Source organism: Oncorhynchus keta, chromosome 10, assembly GCF_023373465.1.
Source record: "Oncorhynchus keta strain PuntledgeMale-10-30-2019 chromosome 10, Oket_V2, whole genome shotgun sequence".
Lineage (NCBI taxonomy): Eukaryota > Metazoa > Chordata > Actinopteri > Salmoniformes > Salmonidae > Oncorhynchus > Oncorhynchus keta.
In genome coordinates this window covers 63,708,571-63,734,300 of record NC_068430.1, presented here as the reverse complement: position 1 = coordinate 63,734,300, position 25,730 = coordinate 63,708,571, and the positions used below count along the sequence as shown (strand labels likewise).

Below are 25,730 nucleotides of genomic sequence, written 5' to 3'. Positions count from 1 at the left end.
TTGACATTAGAGTATTTTGTGTAGATCGTAGACCAAACATGACAATTCAATTCATTTTAATCCCACGTTGTAACACAACAAAATGTGAAAAAGGTCAAGGGGTGTGAATACTTTCTGATGGTGCTGCGTACCGTATGTAGGAGTTGCACTAAGAGTACTGTAGTACAGTAGATCAGTTCATACAACGTCCAAAGGTAACATGAGGTGCAGCCATGGCTGTGGCTCAGACAATCAGTCTACAGTGGTTTACCTACTGTAAAGCTTTTTGACAGCTTTTTATTATTTTACAGACCATTTAACAGAAGCCAGTCAGTGCACGATAGAATTGGAGGGTTGGAGAGTGTGATGGTTCTATTTCGAAAAGTACAGTATCCTCTCATTTTGAATTCTGTACAAAATGGCCCTATTTCAATATTACAACGGTCCTTGCAGAAATGATTTTGCCCTTGGCCTTGTCTATTTAATTCATTTCATGTTTGCTTCTTTTCCTCATAGAAAAATACTTTGTCAAGCCAGTGCTGTAGAACATTCTTTATATAGATAGTACAAGTTTTAAAAGTTTTTCATTCAAATGAAATGACTAGCGCTGACTCATCTCATGTTATCTCATGTATCGACTCCAATTATTACTCTCCTATATTTTTCATATCCTGCCATGTCTGGCTCAGTTGAACAGCTTTTCCATCATTCCTGTATCTGTGGAAAAGGAACTTGAACTGTGCAGACTGAAGTTAATGAAACACTTTTTTCAAACTCTACACTCTACTTACATTTGGGTACCTTTTCTTTCCGTGGGACACCACTCTGATCATACTGCGTATTATGCATGATCATACTTAACTAACTCACCATGTCTCTTTTGTCTTTGCAGGACCCCAGAACCAAGCACAAGTTTAAGATCCACACCTATGGCAGCCCCACCTTCTGCGACCACTGTGGCTCTCTCCTGTATGGTCTCATCCACCAGGGGATGAAGTGTGACAGTGAGTAATGTACCTCGTCATCCATTTAGACTGGGGATCACTATACACAACCTGCGATTATATAAACCTTAAGAGGACACGCGCTGCATCTGGCTATGGCCAATCTAACCAGTAATGGAGCGCTGATGTTACGTCCATCGCGGTTGATCTCACTGATGTCGCAAGCTACAATGTAGAGTGTTGGTCCATTGTTTCATGAGCTGGAATAAAAGATCCCAGAAATATTCCAAATGCCTAAAAAACGTATTGCTCTAAAAATGTTTTACTCAAATTTGTTTACATCCCTGTTAGTGAATATTTCTCCTTTGCCAAGATAATCCATCCACCTGACAGGTGTGGCATATCAAGGAAAAGAGCATGATCATTACACAAGTGCACCTTGTACTGGGGATAAGAGGCAGCTCTGAAATGTGCAGTTTTGTCACACAACAAAATGCCACAGATGTCTCAAGTTTTGAAGGAGTGTGCAATTGGCATGTTGACTGCAGGAATGTCCACCAGAGCTGTTACCAGATCAGTTAATGTTCATTTCTCTGTCATAAGCCACCTCCAACCTAATTTTAGAGAATTTGTCAGTACTTCCAACCGGCCTCACAACTGCAGACCACATGTATGGCATTGGATGGGCGAGAGGTTTACTGATGTCAACGTTGTGAACAAAGCATATATTTTTTTAAGGAATCTGTGACCAAAACATGCATATCTGTATTCCCAGTCATGTGAAATCCATAGATTAATGCCAAATGAATGTATTACAATTTACTAACTTTCTTATTTGAACTGTAAGTCAGTAACATTAGTAAAGCCAGCTGCACAGTCACATTGGCTACCTAGCAACATGACATCATTTCTAAATTCTGGAAGCAGTGGAACACGATATGCGCTAACCCACCAAGGCCCAACCCGGGTTGATTTCAAACTTCCAATGGAAACAAGGCTTTAGATGTGTTCAAAGTATATTTAAACCTAACTTTATCGATGTCGCTCATACTGCACAGATTTTTTTTATTGCCCAAAGATGATTTCCGTTATTTAATACTGCATTTCTGTTTTCTGTCCATTCCTTCCAGCAGTTTCCCCTCTGAAACCCACACACGATTCACATGATTCACTCTATCCAGAGATCTTTAAATATACATTATCAAAGCTGCTGCGGGCCTTTATTAGTACAATTCCCTCAAGTTTATGATTTTATATGTGATAAAGCACAAATTACATTAATTCAATGGTAAATAGTGCATCATATCTCTTCACCAGAGCTGGCATGTAATACTAATTATGACTCAGGGCTATATATAAATAGGGATTAGGTTATGGTTGGAAAATGAGTTTGGCACATGCTGGCTGTTCTAATCCTACTGCAAATTAGATTATCATATGTTTTTAATTGTGTGTTGCCATGTTATAGACTAGAGGCAATATGGGTTTTGTTCCGGTCAGCCTCAGAGAACAACATCGACCTATACGCTGACTCGGTGAGTTAGTTTATTAGGAAGTGTATTGGAGATGTTGTACCCACTGGGACTATTAAAACCAACCCTAACCAGAAACCGTAGATGGATGGCGGCATTCGGGCAAAACTGAAAGCGCGAACCACCGCATTTAACCATTGAAAGAAGTCTGGGAGATGGCTGAATACAAACAATATAGTTATTCCCTCCCCAAGGCAATCAAACAAGCGGAATGTCGGTACAGGGACAAAGTGGAGTCGCAATTCAACAGCTCAGACACGAGAAATATGTGGCAGGGTCTACAGGAAATCATGGACTACAAAAAGAAAACCAGCCACGTCACGGACGCCGACGTCACTCTTCCAGACAAACTAAACACCTTCTTTGCCCGCTTTGAGGATAATACAGTGCCACCGTCGCGGCCCGCTAACAAGGACTGTGCCCCCCCTCCCCTTCTCTGTGGCCGACGTGAGTAAAACATTTAAACGTGTTAATCCCTCGCAAGGCTGCTGGCCCAGACGGCATCCCTAGCCGCGTCCTCAGAGCATGTGCAGACCAGCTGTCTGGTGTGTTTACGTCAGAGGTGTGGACTCGAATCACAAATATGATGACTTGAACTCGACTTTGACTTTAACACCAATGACTCGTGACTTGACATGGACTTGACCCTTATGACTCGACATGACTTGATACCCTCCCCAAGCCCAAATATAAAAAATGATGCTATTAAAAGTCTGCAGCGCATCAACTCTTCATTTAACAGATTACAGTTTGAATCGGACAGCAGCCAATCAAATTGTGCCAGCTGAGGAAAAAGTTTCAAAAAATGTCCAACTTTGTTCCACATTTGAAGCTATACAAAGAACAATAAGTTGTGGCTAATATAGCCGACAGCTATATATTTTATTGCTTTACTAGTGTATCATGTAGGCTAGCGTAAAGTTAAATCAATGAGCCTCCACACAGTCAGTCAGTGTGGGAACGTGATCATTGCACCCAAGATTGAGCTACAACTGGCTAGGTAGTTGGTAGCCTAAATCCTGCCTGACGTTCCTAAAACAAGGTTGGGTGATTGTGTACAAAGCTTACATCGCCCGATTGTGCCCCATAGCGATCCTCTATAGTCGATCACTATTGGGGGTGGGGTGTCTCTCATGGCTATCCATGTATTTCCATGTAATAAACATAGATATTTTCAAAAGCATTCATGATTTGTGTAAATGTAATATACTAACTATTACTCTTGTTAAAAATATGAAATGGTATTACATTTGGTGAAGAGCACACAAAGCACATTCATCTCCTGCACATCTATCACTCCAGTGTTTTATTGGTATATTGTAATTACTTCGCCACCATGGCCTATTTATTGCCTTACCTCCCTTATCTTACCTCATTTGCACATGCTGTATATAGACTTTTCTACTGTATTATTGACTGTATGTTTGTTTATTCAATGTGTAACTCTTTGTTGTTGTATGTGTCGAACTGCTTTGCTTTATCGTGGCCAGGACACAGTTGTAAATGAGAACTTGTTCTCAACTGGCCTACCTGGTTAAATAAAGGTGAACAATAGCACATTATGACTTGTTTAGGACTCAAACTCAAAGTTAAAGACTTGAGACTTGACTCGGACTTGCCTGTCTTGGCTTGGGACCAAACAATGACTTGGTCCCACCTCTGGTTTACGGACATATTCAATCACTCCCTATCCCAGTCTGCTGTCCCAACATGCTTCAAAATGACTTCCGCCACGTAGCACTCACTTCTGTCATCATGATGTGCTTTGAGAAACTAGTCAAGGATCATATCACCTCTACCTTACTGGCCACCCTAGACCCACTTCAGTTTGCATACCGCCCCAACAGGTCCACAGACGATGCAATTGCCATCACACTGCACACTGCCCTATCCCATCTAGGACAAGAGGAATACCTATGTAAGAATGCTGTTCATTGACTACAGCTCAGCTTTCAACACCATAGTACCCTCCAAGCTCATCAAGCTGGAGGCCCTGGGTCTCGACCCCGCCCTGTGCAATTGGGTCCTGGACTTTCTGACGGGCCACCCCCAGGTGGTGAAGGTAGGAAACAACATCTCCACTTCACTGACCCTCAACACTGGGGTCCCACAAAGGTGTGTGTGCTCAGCCCCCTCCTGTACTCCCTGTGCACCCATGACTGCGTGGCCATGCACGCATCCAACTTAATCATCAAGTTTTCAGACAACACAACAGTAGTAGGCTTGATTACCAACAACGACGAGACAGCCTACAGGGAGGAGATGGGGGCACTTGGAGTGTGGCGTCAGGAAAACAACTTCAAACTCAACAAAACAAAGGAGATGATCGTGGACAGGAGATGATCGTGGACTTCAGGAAACAGCAGAGGGAGCACCCCCCCTATCCATATCGAAGGGACAGCAGTAGAGAAGGTGGAAAGTTAAGTTCCTCTGCATACATATCACAGACAAACTGAAATGGTCCACCCACACAGACAGCATTGTGAAGAAGGCACAACAGCACCTCTTCAACCTCAGGGGGCTGAAGAAATTTGTCTTGCCACCAAAAACACTGACAAACTTCTACAGATGCACAATCGAGAGCATTCTGTCAGGCTGTATCACAGCCTGGTACGGTAACTGAACCACCCTCAACCACAAGGCTCTCCAGAGGGTGGTGCGGCCTGCACAACGCATCACCGGGGGCAAACTACCTTCCCTCCATGACACCTATAGCACCTGATGTCACAGGAAGGCCAAAAAGTTCAAGGACAACAACCACCCGAGCCACTGCCTGTTCACCCCGCTATCATCCAGAAGGCGGGGTCAGTACAGGTGCATCAAAGCTGGGACTGAGAGACTAAAGAACAGCTTCTCTCTCAAGGTCATCAGACTGCTAAACAGCAATCACTAACTCAGAGAGGCTGCTGCCTACATTAAGACCCAATCACTGACCACTTTAATAAGTGGAACACTCGACATTTTAAATAATGCCACTTTAATAATGTTTACATATCTTAATTACTCATATGTATATACTGTATTCTATACCATCTATTGCACCTTGCCTATGCTGCTCAGGCATTGCTCATGCATATATTTATATGTACATATTCTCATTCATCCCTTCTAGATTTGTGTGTATTAGGTAGTTGTTGGGGAATTGTTAGATTACTTGTTAGATATTACTGCACGGACGGAACTAGAAGCACAAGCACTTCGCTACACTCAAGTTTTTAATTGCTAACCATGTCTATGGGACCAATAACATTTGATTTGATTTTGATGTGAGGCTATGTTTGTAGATGCTGATGCGTGTTTGAGATACAGTATCCATGTTTTCACATGTAAACAGCACAGTTACAATTTTTTTCAGGATGAAATCAGTTTTGTGATATAAGTTATTCCCTAGCATCACCTGGCCTTATGACTTTATAAATAAAGCACATCAGTTTTTGCTTAAGCCAACTTCTTTTAGTTTGTTTGCCTCTCCGTCTCTCCTGGTAACCTCTTTAATGCTGTCTCTCTCTTTCTGTCTGTCTTCCTGTGTGTCTGCGCCCCTTCAGCCTGCGACATGAACGTGCACAATCAGTGTGTGATGAACGTGCCCAGCATGTGTGGGACGGACCACACCGAGAGGAGGGGACGCCTCTACCTGAAGTGTGACATCACAGGGGACAAGCTGCAGGTCACAGGTAGGCCTCCAGATCAGACCATCTCTCAGACAAATCTATTTCTCAATGTGTGTCCCAAATGCACACTATTCCCTTTATAGTGCCCTAATGGTGACCAAAGCCCATAGTGCACTATGAAGGGAATAGGGTGCCATTCTCTTGTGAAAACACCTGTTCACAGTTCAATAGATGAAGTGAACTGGTTGTCATACCAAAACTCACCATGGTCTGTTTTTGAGTGACAGCAGCCAAGAGACAGCATGTGGTGAGGCAACTATCACTTAATACAAGCCTCCAGTCTGCAGCCTACAGAGACACGGGTCAATTCCCTTTGGTATACAGATCAATACTGTGTGTGATTTCAAAATAGCACCGTAGTCCCTATATAGTGCACTACTTTTGACCACTGCCCACGTACAGTGACGACAAACCCTGTCCATTCTTTTAAAACCTTTTTAAACATACCCAGGGATATATCTGTTTGGGCTTAGCCAGAAACACGGTTTCTCTTTTACGTGTGTTTAGTGAGTCACGACTCCATTTTCATGTCTTTCTCTCTGTGTGTGTGTGTGTGTTTAACTGTTGGTTCTGTATCAAATTATTTCAGTCAGGCGTAGAATAGACAGCATCAAAGGTGGTCCAATCAGGCAATATGCTTAGTGCTACTGCATAAAGTGGTACTGCATTTTACTTCCAAGGCCAAAATATTGATAATACTGAATAACATTGTGCAGTGTTTAAAAAAAACAGTATTTTGAGGGTTTCTTTGATATGGGATGTTGTAGGAAACAGTTCCCTCTTCATGCTAATTGTAGCTAATGCAGCTGTAGTTACATAATAATCACATAAACATGTATTTAGTAGTGTAGTCCTAGTACTGAGGTAGTGTAGTGTCAATTCAGTGTTGGTACACATTCGGATTCAGTACAATGACTACAATTGAATTAGCTGATTGTGTAATTACTTACAATACATGTGAAATTCCCTCCCCTAATAAAACTATGGATGCCCCCACACCACAAACAGGGCTGTAGGAAATTGGAAATATGTACACACAGTCCAGTCCATTGACTGGTTACGCTGGGATCACTAAATCAAATCACGTTCCCTCAACACACACTTATCACATTATCACCCACGAGATGGAAGCAACCCCGGAAATGTTCAATCAAATAGGGCAGTGGTCTTTGGCATAGTTCCTTCCAAAGGGTAAAACACACACTGTTGACATTACGCTTGCTCTTCTGGGGAACTGATAATGCCAAGTCATGTACTTGCCCTCAATTTTCCATTATTGAGAGTTCACTGTAAAACCATATTAACATATTAACCATATTGTGTATCCCCAAATGTTTTGTTAGATATGAAAATTGCAGTTCAGCTTAGTGCCGATAAACTTGTTTCCATCCGAAATGTGAGGTCACTTTTCATGGCCTAGTCATACGCCTGGCTGGCTGCCAGGCTCCCAGACCTGACGTGCGTGTATAATTCGAGGGTGGCTTCCCTCCGTCGGCGTAATTGCTGGTGTGAAATGAAGTGTGACTCAAATGCAGGGGAGGAGGAAGGAATCGGGGGGAAGTGGACCATTTTAAAACTTTCACAATCCAATCAAGTTACAGAGAGAACATAGCACTAGGAAGTGTAGATAGGAGGACCCATGTACTGTAGTGTATATCCCTGTTCTAATATTGAAATGCGTTGTTCTTTCCTCCACCCCTTCATGCAATCATTCATCGAATCTATTTTGAATAGGTGAGAGGAAGGGTTCCTCTGTATAGCTCAACACCAAACCAGTCAAACCAGTGATGGCAAAGGGATCAAAGCAGGATGTGGAGTGCCATTTTCAAATTATTGGCACCAGGCCTACAAAACGTTAAGGAGATACCACTGGGCAGTGCAGCCCTAAAACATCAAGTACTCTGTGTTGGCACCCATCATATGACACTGTCGGAGGAAGGAGAAGAGGGCAAAGAGGGCCAAGCCATGTTGCTAACAAATACAGACCCACGTCTATTCCAGTTGACTACTTGTGTCTCAATGTATCCCTTATCCCTTGGCTGGCGGTAGCCTTCCTAAGCAGCCTTTAACTAAGTGTCACTTTCACTCAGTCAGTTCTACTTCAAAGGGGTTTTTGGCTTTTGGCAGGCTTCTCCTTGGAACATTCTGCTTCTGTTTACTCTATTTAGCTTCAGCACAGAGCAGCGGCCTACTGATATTCCTACTGGCAGACAGTCCCACTGGGCTCGGCTGTGCTGTGGCTATGAGGCACGCACACACTCAAACACAAATATTCCCTTAGCTAAATCGCTAACTGCTCTTCTCACAAACAGGTTAGTGCTAGCTCGCTAACTGCTCTTCCCATCAACAGACAGACAGATAGCCAGATTGGAATGCTGATTAGGGCCCATCTAAAGTGGACAGAATGCTAAATGTACTGGCAGCCAAACAGGATGTGGAGCTCTCTCCTTATACTGGAATGTGTCATAGTGGGCTATGATGGAGCCAGGAAAGCTGTGATGAAGCTGGACCTTGCTGGTGAAAGTAGTATCTTGATTTGAAGAGGTTTATGTTGGCTAGGTGTTAGCAACACCTGGGGAGTCATTTCATAACAGCTAATGTTATCGTTCTTTGGCAGTGTTATGACTGTCATTATGCAAAAATCCTCCAAAATAAACATTTTAATGTTAGCAAATGATGACATTTCTATCACACATTTAATACATAAGTCATTTAAATTAATATGAGTTACAGATGCAGCTATCTGGTCTAAAAGTTATCTGCTTCATTCTTATGATGTGAATGTAGTGCATTTGCACAGGCAGGCAGAAAAGACAACTTATGCAGTTTTTTTTTTGCATTGCCCTGCTTATTGGTTCCCTGTAAAGCACAGGCTATGGACAGGCATAAGCTACGGACAACAAACACAATTGCATCATATCGATGGCGATTTTATTGCACAGAGATGCCGTGATGAGATCCTAAGGCCCATTGATCTGCTGCCATCACCTCATCACCTCATGTTTCAGCATGATAATGCACGGCCCCGTGTCGCAAGGATCTGTACACAACTCCTGGAAGCTGAAAATGTCCCAGTTCTTCCATGGCCTGCATACTCACTAGATGTCACCCATTGAGCATGTTTGGGATGCTCTGGATCGACATGTACGACAGCGTGTTCCAGTTCTCACCCATAACCAGCACAGCCATTGACGAGGAGCGGGACAACATTCCGCAGGCCGTAATCAACAGCCTGATCAACTCAATGTGAAGATGTGTCGCGCTGCATGAGGCAAATGGTGGTCACACCAGAGACTGACTTGTTTTCTGATCCACGCCCCTGCCTTTATTTTGAAGTCATCTCTGACCAACAGATGCATATATGTATTCCCAGTCATGTGAAATCCATAGATTATTTTATTGTAATATTTATTTCACCTTTGTTTAACCAGGTAGGCTATTTGAGAACAAGTTCTCATTTGCAACTGCAACCTGGCCAAGATAAAGCAAAGCAGTGTGATACAGACAACAACACAGAGTTACACATGTGATAGACAAATGTAAAGTCAATAACACAATATAAATATCTATATACAGTGTGTGCAAATGTAGTAAGGTTAGGGAGGTAAGGCAATAAATAGGCTATAGTTGTGAAATAATTACAATTTAGCATTAACACTGGAGTGATAAATGTGCAAGCAGATGATAAATGTGCAAGTAGAGATACGGGGGTGCAAAAGAGCAACAACAACAAAATATAACAATATGGGGATGAGGTAGTTGGGTGTGCTATTTACAGATGGGCTGTGTACAGGTGCAGTGATCGGTAAGCTGCTCTGACAGCTGATGCTTAAAGTTAGTGAGGAAGATATGTCTCTAGCTTGTGATTTTTTTTCTAGTGATTTTGGCAATTCGTTCCAGGCCTTGGCAGAAGGAAAGGCGCCCGAAGCAGGTGTTGGCTTTGGGGGATGACCAATGAAATACTCCTGCTGGAGATTAGGGCCTGATTAATTTATTTCAAATGATTAATTTCCTTACATAAACTGTAACTCAGTAAAATCTTTGAAATTGTTGCATGTTGCGTTTATATTTTTGTTCAGTGTGTGTGACCATTCTAATGAAATGGATCTGAGTTTTGTGGCTATTTACTGAGAGCAATGTTTGATAGTGTGCTGGGACTATATGACGTACAGTGGGGCAAAAAAGTATTGTCAGCCACCAATTAAAAAGATGAGGCCTGTAATTTTCATCATAGGTACACTTCAACTATGACAGACAAAATGAGAAAAACATTGTAGGATTTTTAATGAATTTATTTGCAAATTATGGTGGAAAATAAGTATTTGGTCACCTACAAAAAAGCAAGATTTCTGGCTCTCGCAGACCTGTAACTTCTTCTTTAAGAGGCTCCTCTGTCCTCCACTCGTTACCTGTATTAATGGCACCTGTTTGAACTTGTTATCAGTATAAAAGACACCTGTCCACAACCTCAGTCACACTCCAAACTCCCCTATAGCCAAGACCAAAGAGCTGTCAAAGGACACCAGAAACAAAATTGTAGACCTGCACCAGGCTGGGAAGACTGAACCTGCAATAGGTAAGCAGCTTGGTTTGAAGAAATCAACTGTGGGAGCAATTATTAGGAAATGGAAGACATACAAGACCACTGATAATCTCCCTCGATCTGGGGCTCCATGCAAGATCTCACCCCGTGGGGTCAAAATGATCACAAGAATGCTGAGCAAAAATCCCAGAACCACACGGGGGGACCTAGTGAATGACCTGCAGAGAGCTGGGACCAAAGTAACAAAGCCTACCATCAGTAACACACTACGCCGCCAGGGACTCAAATCCTGCAGTGCCAGACGTGTCCCCCTGCTTAAGCCAGTACATGTCCAGGCCCGTCTGAAGTTTGATAGAGATCATTTGGATGATCCAGAAGAAGATTGGGAGAATGTCATATGGTCAGATGAAACCAAAATATAACTTTTTGGTAAAAACTCAACTCGTTGTGTTTGGAGGACAAAGAATGCTGAGTTGCATCCAAAGAACACCATACCTACTGTGAAGCATGGGGGTGGAAACATTTATTTGCAAAGGAACCAGGACGACTGATACGTGTAAAGGAAAGAATGAATGGGGCCATGATCGTGAGATTTTGAGTGAAAACCTCCTTCCATCAGCAAGGGCATTGAAGATGAAACCTGGTTGGGTCTTTCAGCATGACAATGATCCCAAACACACCGCCCGGGCAACGAAGGAGGGGCTTCGTAAGAAGCATTTCAAGGTCCTGGAGTGGCCTAGCCAGTCTCCAGATCTCAACCCCATAGAAAACTTTTGTTATTGACCAAATACTTATTTTCCACCAAAATTTGCAAATAAATTAATTAAATCCTACAATGTGATTTTCTGGATTTTTTCTCATTTTGTCATAGTTGAAGTGTATCTATGATGAAAATTACAGGTCTCATCTTTTTAAGTGGGAGAACTTGCACAATTGGTGGCTGACTAAATACCTTTTTGCCCCACTGTATGTCGTCTGCTTGGAGTGACGTGTGTGGGATGTGAGAAAATGCCATTAGGAAAAGCAACATAATGGCAAGTATTGCGCGTGCGTATCTATCGGCCCGCCTGCCTGTCTGTTCAGCCATCCGTCGTCTGTCTGTGTGTATATCATACACTTAGAACAGACTAAACTAGCCTGTACTCAGCCCTGCATTCCCACGTCTTGGAGCTGTACAATTTGATTTAATTTGGTCTATCGGACCTCCGGGGATGTGAATACACAGTAATCCATACCTGAATTGCCATGACGTGAAGCTGTTTAACTTGGCTTCTATGAAGGAATTAGGTACTTAGAAGCCCAAACGCAGCTGTAATAGGATCCGATAAGGATAACGTTTACACATGGCTCGTCACCTCCACGAGATTCCTAATGCTTAGAATTCATTCCTGAATATTCATCTAACCTCTCACTTGGTTATTTATTGATGTCAATGGGTGACTAAGTGAAAAATCCAATTGAAGTGGAAATGAGGATTCTCCCCTTAGACAGGGTGGTCCTCTCCTCCTTCTCATATCTCACCAGCTCTAAGTACTCTGTGTATTGAGATATTGAGATTAAGAACTTAGTGGTTTACCTTTTAAACCATCAAGGGGGGACAACAACAACAAGAACATGCCTTCAGAACATGCACTCTACCCTGCCTCTTCAAGATCCATAATCATACCTTTATTCACACGCATAAACTCACACTCTCATCCTGTGACACACACTCCACCCTGCCTCGTCATCATCTATAATCAGACCTTTATTCTCACACACACATTCGCACATACAGTACATATACACGCACACACTCACACTCACACACACACTCCAGTATTGGTAAGGGCCAGGAGGACAGCTGGCCTTCCTGCATCAGGAGAGAATGAGAGAGAGAGAATGAGAGAATGACACAGAGAGAGAGCGAGACTGAAGTGAGAGACTGAAGTGAGAGACTGACGTGAGAGACTGACGTGAGAGACTGACGTGAGAGACTGACGTGAGAGACTGAAGTGAGAGACTGAAGTGAGAGACTGAAGTGAGAGACTGAAGTGAGAGACTGAAGTGAGAGACTGAAGTGAAGAATGAGAGAGACAGAGAATGAGAGAGAGGGAGACTGAGAATGAGAGAGAGACAGAGAGAGAGAGAGAGAGAGGGAGACTGAGAATGAGAGAGAGAGAGACTGAGAATGAGAGAGAGAGAGACTGAGAATGAGACAGAGAGAGAGACTGAGAATGAGAGGCTGAGAGTCTGAGAGGCTGAGGGACTGAGAGGCTGAGGGACTGAGAGGCTGAGGGACTGAGAGGCTGAGGGACTGAGAGGCTGAGGACTGAGAGGCTGAGGGACTGAGAATGGCTGAGGAGAGGAGAGCTGAGAATGAGAGAGAGAGACTGAGAATGAGGACGAGAGGCTGAGGACTGAGAATGAGGAGAGAGGCTGAGAGACGGAGAGGCTGAGGGATGAGAGGCTGAGAGACGGAGAGGCTGAGGGATGAGAGAGAGAGGACGGAGAGGCTGAGAACTGAGAGAGCTGAGGACTGAGAATGAGGACTGAGAGCTGAGGACTGAGAGGCTGAGAGACTGAGAGGAGAGACTGAGAATGAGACTGAGAGAGGACTGAGAACTGAGGGAGACGAGAGGACTGAGGGATGAGAATGAGAGAGAGAGGAGAGAGAGAGAGACTGAGAATGAGGACTGAGAATGAGAGACTGAGAGACTGAGGACTGAGAGAGAGGACTGAGAATGAGACTGAGAGACTGAGAATGAGAGACTGAGAATGAGAGCGAGCGGCTGAGAGACTGAGACTGAGAGACTGAGGGAGAGAGACTGAGACTGAGAGACTGAGGAGCGGACTGAGAGACTGAGACTGACTGAGAGGAGAGAGACTGAGGGACTGAGACTGAGAGAGAGAGACTGAGGACTGAGACTGAGAGAGAGAGCTGAGGAGAGACTGAGACTGAGAGAGCGAGCGGCTGAGGCGAGACTGAGGGCGAGCGACTGAGGACTGAGACTGAGGCGAGCGACTGAGAGACTGAGACTGAGAGGCTGAGGGACGGAGGCTGAGAGACTGAGACTGAGAGAGCTGAGGACGGACTGAGAGGCTGAGACTGAGAGAGCGAGAGGCTGAGAGACTGAGACTGAGAGGCTGAGCGACTGAGAGACTGAGACAGAGAGGAGCGGCTGAGAGACAGACAGAGAGGCTGAGGGACAGACAGAGAGCGGAGAGGCTGAGGGACAGACAGAGAGCTGAGAGACAGACAGAGAGGCTGAGGACTGAGGACTGAGGGACAGAGAGACTGAGGACTGAGAGACTGAGACTGAGAGAGCGAGCGGCTGAGAGACTGAGACTGAGAGCGAGCGGCTGAGAGACTGAGACAGAGAGCTGAGACTGAGAGACTGAGACTGAGAGACTGAGAGACTGAGACTGAGAGAGCGAGCGGCTGAGAGACTGAGAGACTGAGACTGAGAGAGCGAGCGGCTGAGAGACTGAGAGACTGAGACTGAGAGAGCGAGCGGCTGAGAGACTGAGACTGAGAGAGCGAGCGGCTGAGAGACTGAGACTGAGAGAGCGAGCGGCTGAGAGACTGAGACTGAGAGACTGAGACTGAGAGACTGAGGGAGAGAGACTGAGGGAGAGAGACTGAGACTGAGAGACTGAGACTGAGAGACTGAGGGAGAGAGACTGAGGGAGAGAGACTGAGGGAGAGAGACTGAGGGAGAGAGACTGAGGGAGAGAGACTGAGGGAGAGAGACTGAGGGAGAGAGACTGGGGGCGAGAGACTGGGGGCGAGAGACTGGGGGCGAGAGACTGGGGGCGAGAGACTGGGGGCGAGAGACTGGGGGCGAGAGACTGGGGGCGAGAGACTGGGGGCGAGGGACTGAGGGACTGAGAGGCTGAGAGGCTGAGGGACGGAGAGGCTGAGGGACGGACGGAGAGGCTGAGGGACGGACGGAGAGGCTGAGGGACGGACGGAGAGGCTGAGGGACGGACGGAGAGGCTGAGGGACGGACGGAGAGGCTGAGGGACGGACGGAGAGGCTGAGGGACGGACGGAGAGGCTGAGGGACGGACGGAGAGGCTGAGGGACGGACGGAGAGGCTGAGGGACGGACGGAGAGGCTGAGGGACTGAGGGACTGAGGGACTGAGAGACTGAGGGACTGAGAGACTGAGACTGAGAGAGCGAGCGGCTGAGAGACTGAGACTGAGAGCGAGAGAGCGAGCGGCTGAGAGACTGAGAGACTGAGACTGAGAGAGCGAGCGGCTGAGAGACTGAGAGACTGAGACTGAGAGAGCGAGCGGCTGAGAGACTGAGAGACTGAGACTGAGAGAGCGAGCGGCTGAGAGACTGAGACTGAGAGAGCGAGCGGCTGAGAGACTGAGACTGAGAGAGCGAGCGGCTGAGAGACTGAGACTGAGAGAGCGAGAGACTGAGAGACTGAGACTGAGAGAGCGAGCGGCTGAGAGACTGAGACTGAGAGAGCGAGCGGCTGAGAGACTGAGACTGAGAGAGCGAGCGGCTGAGAGACTGAGAGACTGAGACTGAGAGACTGAGGGAGAGAGACTGAGACTGAGAGACTGAGGGAGAGAGACTGAGGGAGAGAGACTGAGGGAGAGAGACTGAGGGAGAGAGACTGAGGGAGAGAGACTGAGGAGAGAGACTGAGGGAGAGAGACTGGGGGCGAGAGACTAGGGGCGAGAGACTGGGGGCGAGAGACTGGGGGCGAGAGACTGGGGGCGAGAGACTGAGAGAGCTGAGGGACTGAGAGGCTGAGGGAGACGGAGAGAGAGAGAGAGAGAGAGAGGGAGAGAGAGAGACGAGAGAGGCTGAGGACGGGGAGAGGCTGAGAGGACGGGGAGAGGCTGAGGGACGGACGGAGAGGCTGAGGACGGGGAGAGGCTGAGGGACGGACGGAGAGGGGAGAGGACGGACGGAGAGGCTGAGGGACGGACGGAGAGGCTGAGGGACGGACGGAGAGGCTGAGGGACGGACGGAGAGGCTGAGGGACTGAGAGGCTGAGGGACTGAGAGGCTGAGGGACTGAGGGACTGAGAGACTGAGGGAGCGAGCGGCTGAGAGACTGAGACTGAGAGCGAGAGAGCGAGCGGCTGAGAGACTGAGAGACTGAGACTGAGAGAGCGAGCGGCTGAGAGACTGAGAGACTGAGACTGAGAGAGCGAGCGGCTGAGAGACTGAGAGACTGAGAGAGCGAGCGGCTGAGAGACTGAGAGACTGAGAGAGCGAGCGGCTGAGAGACTGAGACTGAGAGAGCGGGCTGAGAGACTGAGACTGAGAGAGCGAGCGGCTGAGAGACTGAGACTGAGAGAGAGCGGGGGAGAGACTGAGACTGAGAGAGGAGCGGCTGAGAGACTGAGACTGAGAGAGCGAGCGGCTGAGAGACTGAGAGAGGGGGAGAGGGCTGAGAGACTGAGAGAGAGAGAGCGGCTGAGAGACTGAGAGAGCGAGCGGCTGAGAGACTGAGAGAGCGAGCGGCTGAGAGACTGAGAGAGCGAGCGGCTGAGAGACAGACTGAGAGAGCGAGCGGCTGAGAGACAGACTGAGAGAGCGAGCGGCTGAGAGACAGACTGAGAGAGCGAGCGGCTGAGAGACAGACTGAGAGAGCGAGCGGCTGAGAGACAGACTGAGAGAGCGAGCGGCTGAGAGACAGACTGAGAGAGCGAGCGGCTGAGAGACAGACTGAGAGAGCGAGCGGCTGAGAGACAGACTGAGAGAGCGAGCGGCTGAGAGACAGACAGAGAGCGAGCGGCTGAGAGACTGAGAGAGCGAGCGGCTGAGAGACTGAGAGAGAGCGAGCTGAGAGACTGAGACTGAGAGAGAGAGACGGAGAGAGACTGAGACTGAGAGAGCGAGCGGCTGAGAGACTGAGACTGAGAGAGCGGGGAGAGGAGAGAGACTGAGACTGAGAGACGAGCGGGGAGAGACTGAGACTGAGAGAGCGAGCGGCTGAGAGACTGAGACTGAGAGAGCGAGCGGCTGAGAGACTGAGACTGAGAGAGCGAGCGGCTGAGAGACTGAGACTGAGAGAGCGAGCGGCTGAGAGACAGACAGAGAGCGAGCGGCTGAGAGACAGAGAGAGCGAGCGGCTGAGAGACAGAGAGAGCGAGCGGCTGAGAGACAGAGAGAGCGAGCGGCTGAGAGACAGAGAGCGAGCGGCTGAGAGACAGAGAGCGAGCAGCTGAGACAGAGAGCGAGCGGCTGAGACAGAGAGCGAGCGGCGAGAGAGACTGAATTTGAGAGACTGGGGGCGAGAGAGACTGGGGGCGAGCGACTGAGAGACCGAAAGAGAGACCGAGACCGAGAGGGCGAGAGAGAGAGAGAGAGACCGAGAGGGGGAGAGAGAGAGAGGGCGAGAGAGAGAGGGGGAGAGAGAGAGGGGGAGAGAGAGAGAGACCGGAGAGGGGGAGAGACAGAGAGCGAGAGACAGAGAGAGAGAGACCGAGAGGGGAGAGAGAGAGAGAGAGGGGGAGAGAGAGAGAGACCGAGAGGGGGAGAGAGAGAGAGAGACCGAGAGGGGGAGAGAGAGAGAGAGAGACAGAGGAGAGGAGAGACCGAGAGAGAGAGAGACCGAGAGAGAGAGAGAGAGAGCGAGAGAGAGAGAGAGAGAGAGGGAGAGAGAGAGAGAGAGAGGAGAGAGAGAGAGAGAGAGAGAGACAGGAGAGAGAGAGACCCAGAGAGAGGAGAGAGAGAGAGCGGAGAGAGAGAGCGAGAGAGGAGAGAGAGAGAGAGCGCGAGAGAGAGAGGAGAGAGAGAGAGACCGAGAGGGGAGAGAGAGAGGGGAGAGAGAGACCGAGAGGGGGAGAGAGAGAGAGACCGAGAGGGGGAGAGAGAGAGAGAGAGGGGGAGAGAGAGAGAGAGAGAGAGACCGAGAGGGGGAGAGACGGAGAGAGAGAGAGGGAGAGAGACCGAGAGGGGAGAGAGAGAGAGAGACAGAGAGAGAGACCGAGAGGGGAGAGACGAGAGAGAGAGACCGAGAGAGAGACCGAGAGGGGGAGAGAGGAGAGAGAGACAGAGAGAGACGGAGGGGGAGAGACGGAGAGGGGAGAGAGAGAGACGGAGAGGGGAGAGAGAGAGGGAGAGAGGAGAGAGAGAGAGAGAGAGAGACCGAGAGGGGAGAGACGGAGAGACGAGACAGAGAGAGAGACCGAGAGGGGGAGAGACGGAGAGAGAGACAGAGAGAGAGACCGAGAGGGGAGAGACGGAGAGAGAGACAGAGAGAGAGAGACCGAGAGGGGGAGAGACGGAGAGAGAGACAGAGGGGAGAGAGACCGAGAGGGGGAGAGACAAGAGAGAGACAGAGAGAGAGACCGAGAGGGGAGAGACGAGAGAGAGACAGAGAGAGAGACCGAGAGGGGGAGAGACCGAGAGAGAGACAGAGAGAGAGACCGAGAGGGGGAGAGACCGAGAGAGAGACAGAGAGAGAGACCGAGAGAGAGAGACCGAGAGAGAGACAGAGAGACCGAGAGGGAGAGAGAGAGAGACGAGAGACGAGAGGGGAGAGAGAGAGAGAGACGGAGAGGGGAGAGAGCGAGAGACGGAGAGGGGAGAGAGCGAGAGACGAGAGGGGAGAGAGCGAGAGGGGAGAGGGGGGGGAGAGAGCGAGAGACAGAGAGGGGAGAGAGAGAGAGAGAGAGAGAGACGAGAGACGGAGAGGGGGAGAGAGAGAGAGAGGAGAGGGGGGAGAGAGACGGAGAGGGGAGAGACGGAGAGGGGGAGAGACGAGAGGGGGAGAGACGAGAGGGAGAGACGAGAGGGGGAGAGACGAGAGGGGAGAGGGGGGAGAGCGAGAGGGGGAGAGAGCGAGAGGGGAGAGACGAGAGGGGAGAGACGGAGAGAGCGAGAGACGGAGAGGGGAGAGACGGAGAGGGGAGAGACGTAGAGGGGAGAGAGACGAGAGGGGAGAGACGTAGGGGGGAGAGACGAGAGGGGGGGGAGAGACGGAGGGGGAGAGCGAGAGGGGAGAGACGAGAGGGGGAGAGACGTAGAGAGGGGAGAGAGAGAGAGCGAGAGACGAGGGGGAGAGCGAGAGACGAGAGACGAGAGAGCGAGAGACGGAGAGAGCGAGAGGGGAGAGAGCGAGAGGGGAGAGCGAGAGAGAGGGCGAGAGGGGAGAGCGGGGAGAGAGAGGGAGAGAGGGAGAGACGGAGAGAGGGGAGAGGGGAGAGAGCGAGAGAGCGAGAGGGAGAGGAGAGACGGAGAGACGGAGAGGGGGAGAGGGGGAGAGGGCGAGAGACGGAGAGGGGAGAGACGAGAGGGGAGAGAGAGCGAGAGGGGAGAGAGCGAGAGGGGGAGAGGGGGAGAGACGAGAGGGGGAGAGACGCGAGGGGGAGAGACGTAGAGGGGAGAGAGCGAGACGTAGAGGGGGAGAGACGTAGAGGGGAGAGACGTAGAGGGGAGAGACGTAGAGAGCGAGAGACGTAGAGAGCGAGAGACGTAGAGAGCGAGAGACGTAGAGAGCGAGAGACGTAGAGAGCGAGAGAGCGAGAGAGCGAGAGGGGAGAGAGCGAGAGGGGGAGAGACGGAGAGGGGAGAGAGCGAGAGACGGAGAGGGGGAGAGGGGGAGAGACCGAGAGGAAGAGACAGCGAGAGGGGGGAGAGAGCGAGAGGGGGAGAGAGGGGGAGAGAGCGAGGGGGGGAGAGAGCGAGGGGGGGAGAGAGCGAGAGGGGGAGACTGAGAGGGCGAGAGGGACACCGGGCGAGAGGGACACCGGGCGAGAGGGACACCGGGCGAGAGAGAGGCTATGGTTGAGAGAAAGAGAGGGGGCAAATGGAGAGGGATGAGTGAGGGTTATGAAGAGAGCGAGAGAGTAAGATATCGAGCAGGGTAGTTGGGAGAGAACAGTGAGGGTGAAATGCTCGCAGGAAAGGCAAAACACTGAACACAGTGTGGGGTGATTTTGCCAAAGGGGTGAAATCGCTATGACAGGAATGGTGCCGTCAGGAGCTAACTGGACAGAACCAGTTTTGTTCCGGTTGAGGACAAACCTCGGGGTATGTGCCTTCCTCCTTCTGTTCTTCCCTCAAACACAGAGTCCGTTCTCTCTCTCTCTTTCTGTGTGTTGTTCAGTTGTTTTGTCTCGGGTCTTTGTTCATTGAGTCAGGTGTTATGTAAGACAGGGGGACATTGTCTCTGTTGCTGTTTTGTAACTCTGGACATGGTAGGAGAGGGGAAGGAGGTTGGCTCAGAATGATGCACACAGAGACTGACAAATACTCATGAACACACAGTCAGGCAAACAAACCCATAAAAACATGAATACAGATGTCTAAGCCTGCCTGCATAGTTTTGTGCTCTGTACTGGTACCCCGTGTGTATATAGACAAGTTATCGTTACTCTTTGTGTATTTATTTATTCCTTGTCTTATTATTTTTCATATTTATTATTTTGTTTGTTTCTGCTATTTTTCTTTTCTCTCTCTCTCTGCATTGTTGGGAAGGGCCCGTAAGCATTTCACTGTTCGTCTACACCTGTTGTTTACCAAGCATGTGACAAATAACATTTGGTTTGATTTGATTGGTGTGTAATTGTGGCCTGTTAGTCATGGGAGTGTGTGTGTGTGTGTGTGTGTGTGTGTGTGTGTGTGTGTGTGTGTGTGTGTGTGTGTGTGTGTGTGTGTGTGTGTGTGTGTGTGTGTGTGTGTGTGTGTGTGTGTGTGTGTGTGTGTGAGGATGAGAAGTGTAATTGCTCTGACTCACGGCTCGGCTCTGCAAAACCTCATCTAGAACAACCCCCTCATCCCCGGGCTCTTTCTGTCTCCTCTTCCCTCTTTTTAGTTAAACACCTTTCAAGCTCCTGCTTTTTTCTTCTTCTTGTCTTTCCCCACTCTCTCCATCTTGCTTCTTGTCTCTCCCTTTTCATCCATCTCTCTTTTTTGGATGTCGTTATCCCTCATATCCCCACTGTTCCTTCTCTCTTTCAGTCCCTCAAATTACAACGGCACTGGGCCTCGTCATCCGGTTGTTCTTAATTGTCTTGTCGTGACCTCGTTATTTACAACAGCAGTCTCTGGTCCTTTTAAATCTCCGATTCGTGATGTAGAGGAACGAGTACACGTGTCTGTCTCTGGTCCTTTTGAATCTCTGATTCATGACGTGATGTAGAGGAACGAGTACACGTGTCTGTCTCTGGTCCTTTTGAATCTCAGATTCATGACGTGATGTAGAGGAACGAGTACACGTGTCCGTCTCTGGTCCTTTTGAATCTCTGATTCATGATGTTCATGAATCTCAGATTCATGACGTGATGTAGAGGAACGAGTACACGTGTCTGTCTCTGGTCCTTTGAATCTCCGATTCATGACGTGATGTAGAGGAACGAGTACCCGTGTCTGTCTCTGGTCCTTTTGAATCTCCGATTCATGACGTGATGTAGAGGAACGAGTACACGTGTCTGTCTCTGGTCCTTTTGAATCTCCGATTCATGACGTGATGTAGAGGAACGAGTACCCGTGTCTGTCTCTGGTCCTTTTGAATCTCCGATTCATGACGTGATGTAGAGGAACGAGTACACGTGTCTGTCTCTGGTCCTTTTGAATCTCTGATTCATGACGTGATGTAGAGGAACACGTGTCTGTCTCTGGTCCTTTTGAATCTCTGATTCGTGATGTAGAGGAACAGTACACGTGTCTGTCTCTGGTCCTTTTGAATCTCTGATTCATGACGTGATGTAGAGGAACGAGTACACGTGTCTGTCTCTGGTCCTTTTGAATCTCCGATTCATGCTCGATGTAGGGAACAGTGTGTCTGTCTCTGGTCCTTTTGAATCTCGATGATGTAGAGGAACGAGTACACGTGTCTGTCTCTGGTCCTTTGTCTGAAATCTCCGATTCATGACGTGATGTAGAGGAACGAGTACACGTGTCTGTCTCTGGTCCTTTTGAATCTCCGATTCATGACGTGATGTAGAGGAACGAGTACACGTGTCTGTCTCTGGTCCTTTTGAATCTCCGATTCATGACGTGATGTAGAGGAACGAGTACACGTGTCTGTCTCTGGTCCTTTTGAATCTCCGATTCATGACGTGATGTAGAGGAACGAGTACACGTGTCTGTCTCTGGTCCTTTTGAATCTCCGATTCATGACGTGATGTAGAGGAACGAGTACACGTGTCTGTCTCTGGTCCTTTTGAATCTCCGATTCATGACGTGATGTAGAGGAACGAGTACACGTGTCTGTCTCTGTTCCTTTTGAATCTCTGATTCATTCATGACGTGATGTAGAGGAATGAGTACACGTGTCTGTCTCTGGTCCTTTTGAATCTCCGATTCATGACGTGATGTAGAGGAACGAGTACACGTGTCTGTCTCTGGTCCTTTTGAATCTCCGATTCATGACGTGATGTAGAGGAACGAGTACACGTGTCTGTCTCTGGTCCTTTTGAATCTCCGATTCATGACGTGATTCATGACGTGTCTGTCTCTGGTCCTTTTGAATCTCCGATTCATGACGTGATGTAGAGGAACGAGTACACGTGTCTGTCTCTGGTCCTTTTGAATCTCCGATTCATGACGTGATGTAGAGGAACGAGTACACGTGTCTGTCTCTGGTCCTTTTGAATCTCTGATTCATGACGTGATGTAGAGGAACGAGTACACGTGTCTGTCTCTGGTCCTTTTGAATCTCCGATTCATGACGTGATGTAGAGGAACGAGTACACGTGTCTGTCTCTGGTCCTTTTGAATCTCCGATTCATGACGTGATGTAGAGGAACGAGTACACGTGTCTGTCTCTGGTCCTTTTGAATCTCCGATTCATGACGTGATGTAGAGGAACGAGTACACGTGTCTGTCTCTGGTCCTTTTGAATCTCCGATTCATGACGTGATGTAGAGGAACGAGTACACGTGTCTGTCTCTGGTCCTTTTGAATCTCCGATTCATGACGTGATGTAGAGGAACGAGTACACGTGTCTGTCTCTGGTCCTTTTGAATCTCCGATTCATGACGTGATGTAGAGGAACGAGTACACGTGTCTGTCTGGTCCTTTTGAATCTCCGATTCATGACGTGATGTAGAGGAACGAGTACACGTGTCTGTCTCTGGTCCTTTTGAATCTCTGATTCATGACGTGATGTAGAGGAACGAGTACACGTGTCTGTCTCTGGTCCTTTTGAATCTCTGATTCGATTCATGAATCGATTCATGATGTAGAGGAACGAGTACACGTGTCTGTCTCTGGTCCTTTTGAATCTCCGATTCATGACGTGATGTAGAGGAACGAGTACACGTGTCTGTCTCTGGTCCTTTTGAATCTCTGATTCATGACGTGATGTAGAGGAACGAGTACACGTGTCTGTCTCTGGTCCTTTTGAATCTCTGATTCGTGTACACGTGTCTGTCTCTGGTCCTTTTGAATCTCCGATTCATGACGTGATGTAGAGGAACGAGTACACGTGTCTGTCTCTGGTCCTTTTGAATCTCCGATTCATGACGTGATGTAGAGGAACGAGTACACGTGTCTGTCTCTGGTCCTTTTGAATCTCTGATTCATGACGTGATGTAGAGGAACGAGTACCCGTAATCTCTGATTCGTGTCTGTCTCTGGTCCTTTTGAATCTCCGATTCATGACGTGATGTGAGGAACGTACACGTGTCTGTCTCTGGTCCTTTTGAATCTCCGATTCATGACGTGATGTAGAGGAACAGTACACGTGTCTGTCTCTGGTCCTTTTGAATCTCATTCATGACGTGATGTAGAGGAACGAGTACACGTGTCTGTCTCTGGTCCTTTTGAATCTCCGATTCATGACGTGATGTAGAGGAACGAGTACACGTGTCTGTCTCTGGTCCTTTTGAATCTCCGATTCGTGATGTAGAGGAACGAGTACACGTGTCTGTCTCTGGTCCTTTTGAATCTCTGATTCGTGATGTAGAGGAACGAGTACACGTGTCTGTCTCTGGTCCTTTTGAATCTCCGATTTGTGATGTAGAGGAACGAGTACACGTGTCTGTCTCTGGTCCTTTTGAATCTCCGATTCATGACGTGATGTAGAGGAACGAGTACACGTGTCTGTCTCTGGTCCTTTTGAATCTCCGATTCATGACGTGATGTAGAGGAACGAGTACACGTGTCTGTCTCGTGGTCCTGGTGAATCTCCGATTCATGACGTGATGTAGAGGAACGAGTACACGTGTCTGTCTCTGGTCCTTTTGAATCTCTGATTCATGACGTGATGTAGAGGAACGAGTACACGTGTCTGTCTCTGGTCCTTTTGAATCTCCGATTCATGACGTGATGTAGAGGAACTCCTCAATTCATGTACCCGTGTCTGTCTCTGGTCCTTTTGAATCTCCGATTCATGACGTGATGTAGAGGAACGAGTACACGTGTCTGTCTCTGGTCCTTTGAATCTCCGATTCATGACGTGATGTAGAGGAACAGTACACGTGTCTGTCTCTGGTCCTTTTGAATCTCCGATTCATGACGTGATGTAGAGGAACGAGTACACGTGTCTGTCTCTGGTCCTTTTGAATCTCCGATTCATGACGTGATGTAGAGGAACGAGTACACGTGTCTGTCTCTGGTCCTTTTGAATCTCCGATTCATGACGTGATGTAGAGGAACGAGTACACGTGTCTGTCTCTGGTCCTTTTGAATCTCCGATTCATGACGTGATGTAGAGGAACGAGTACACGTGTCTGTCTCTGGTCCTTTTGAATCTCCGATTCATGACGTGATGTAGAGGAACGAGTACACGTGTCTGTCTCTGGTCCTTTTGAATCTCCGATTCATGACGTGATGTAGAGGAACGAGTACACGTGTCTGTCTCTGGTCCTTTTGAATCTCCGATTCATGACGTGATGTAGAGGAACGAGTACACGTGTCTGTCTCTGGTCCTTTTGAATCTCCGATTCATGACGTGATGTAGAGGAACGAGTACACGTGTCTGTCTCTGGTCCTTTTGAATCTCCGATTCATGACGTGATGTAGAGGAACGAGTACACGTGTCTGTCTCTGGTCCTTTTGAATCTCCGATTCATGACGTGATGTAGAGGAACGAGTACACGTGTCTGTCTCTGGTCCTTTTGAATCTCCGATTCATGACGTGATGTAGAGGAACTCCGAGTGATGTAGCACGTGTCTGTCTCTGGTCCTTTTGAATCTCCGATTCATGACGTGATGTAGAGGAACGAGTACACGTGTCTGTCTCTGGTCCTTTTGAATCTCCGATTCATGACGTGATGTAGAGGAACGAGTACACGTGTCTGTCTCTGGTCCTTTGAATCTCCGATTCATGACGTGATGTAGAGGAACGAGTACACGTGTCTGTCTCTGGTCCTTTTGAATCTCCGATTCATGACGTGATGTAGAGGAACGAGTACACGTGTCTGTCTCTGGTCCTTTTGAATCTCCGATTCATGACGTGATGTAGAGGAACGAGTACACGTGTCTGTCTCTGGTCTCTTGAATCCTTCATGACGTGAATACTGTCTGTCTCTGGTCCTTTTGAATCTCCGATTCATGACGTGATGTAGAGGAACGAGTACACGTGTCTGTCTCTGGTCCTTTTGAATCTCCGATTCATGACGTGATGTAGAGGAACGAGTACACGTGTCTGTCTCTGGTCCTTTTGAATCTCCGATTCATGACGTGATGTAGAGGAACGAGTACCGTGTCTGTCTCTGGTCCTTTTGAATCTCCGATTCATGACGTGATGTAGAGGAACGAGTACACGTGTCTGTCTCTGGTCCTTTTGAATCTCCGATTCATGACGTGATGTAGAGGAACGAGTACCGTGTCTGTCTCTGGTCCTTTTGAATCTCCGATTCATGACGTGATGTAGAGGAACGAGTACACGTGTCTGTCTCTGGTCCTTTTGAATCTCTGATTCATGACGTGATGTAGAGGAACGAGTACCCGTGTCTGTCTCTGGTCCTTTTGAATCTCCGATTCATGACGTGATGTAGAGGAACGAGTACACGTGTGTCTGTCTCTGGTCCTTTTGAATCTCCGATTCATGTCGTGATCTCCGATTCATGACGTGATGTAGAGGAACGAGTACACGTGTCTGTCTCTGGTCCTTTTGAATCTCCGATTCATGACGTGATGTAGAGGAACGAGTACC

General features: G+C 48.2%; 1 protein-coding gene across 2 annotated transcripts in view; it reads left to right on the top strand.

Moving 5' to 3' along the window:
- Positions 1–25,730, top strand: part of LOC118371476 (protein kinase C alpha type) — a 234,586-nt gene that overhangs the window by 132,867 nt on the left and 75,989 nt on the right. For both annotated transcript variants that reach the window (XM_052527508.1, XM_052527509.1), the window contains exons 4-5: positions 872–983; positions 6,001–6,129. In XM_052527508.1, coding sequence (XP_052383468.1) covers positions 872–983; positions 6,001–6,129 — 241 coding nt within the window. The remainder of the gene's footprint in view (positions 1–871; positions 984–6,000; positions 6,130–25,730) is intronic.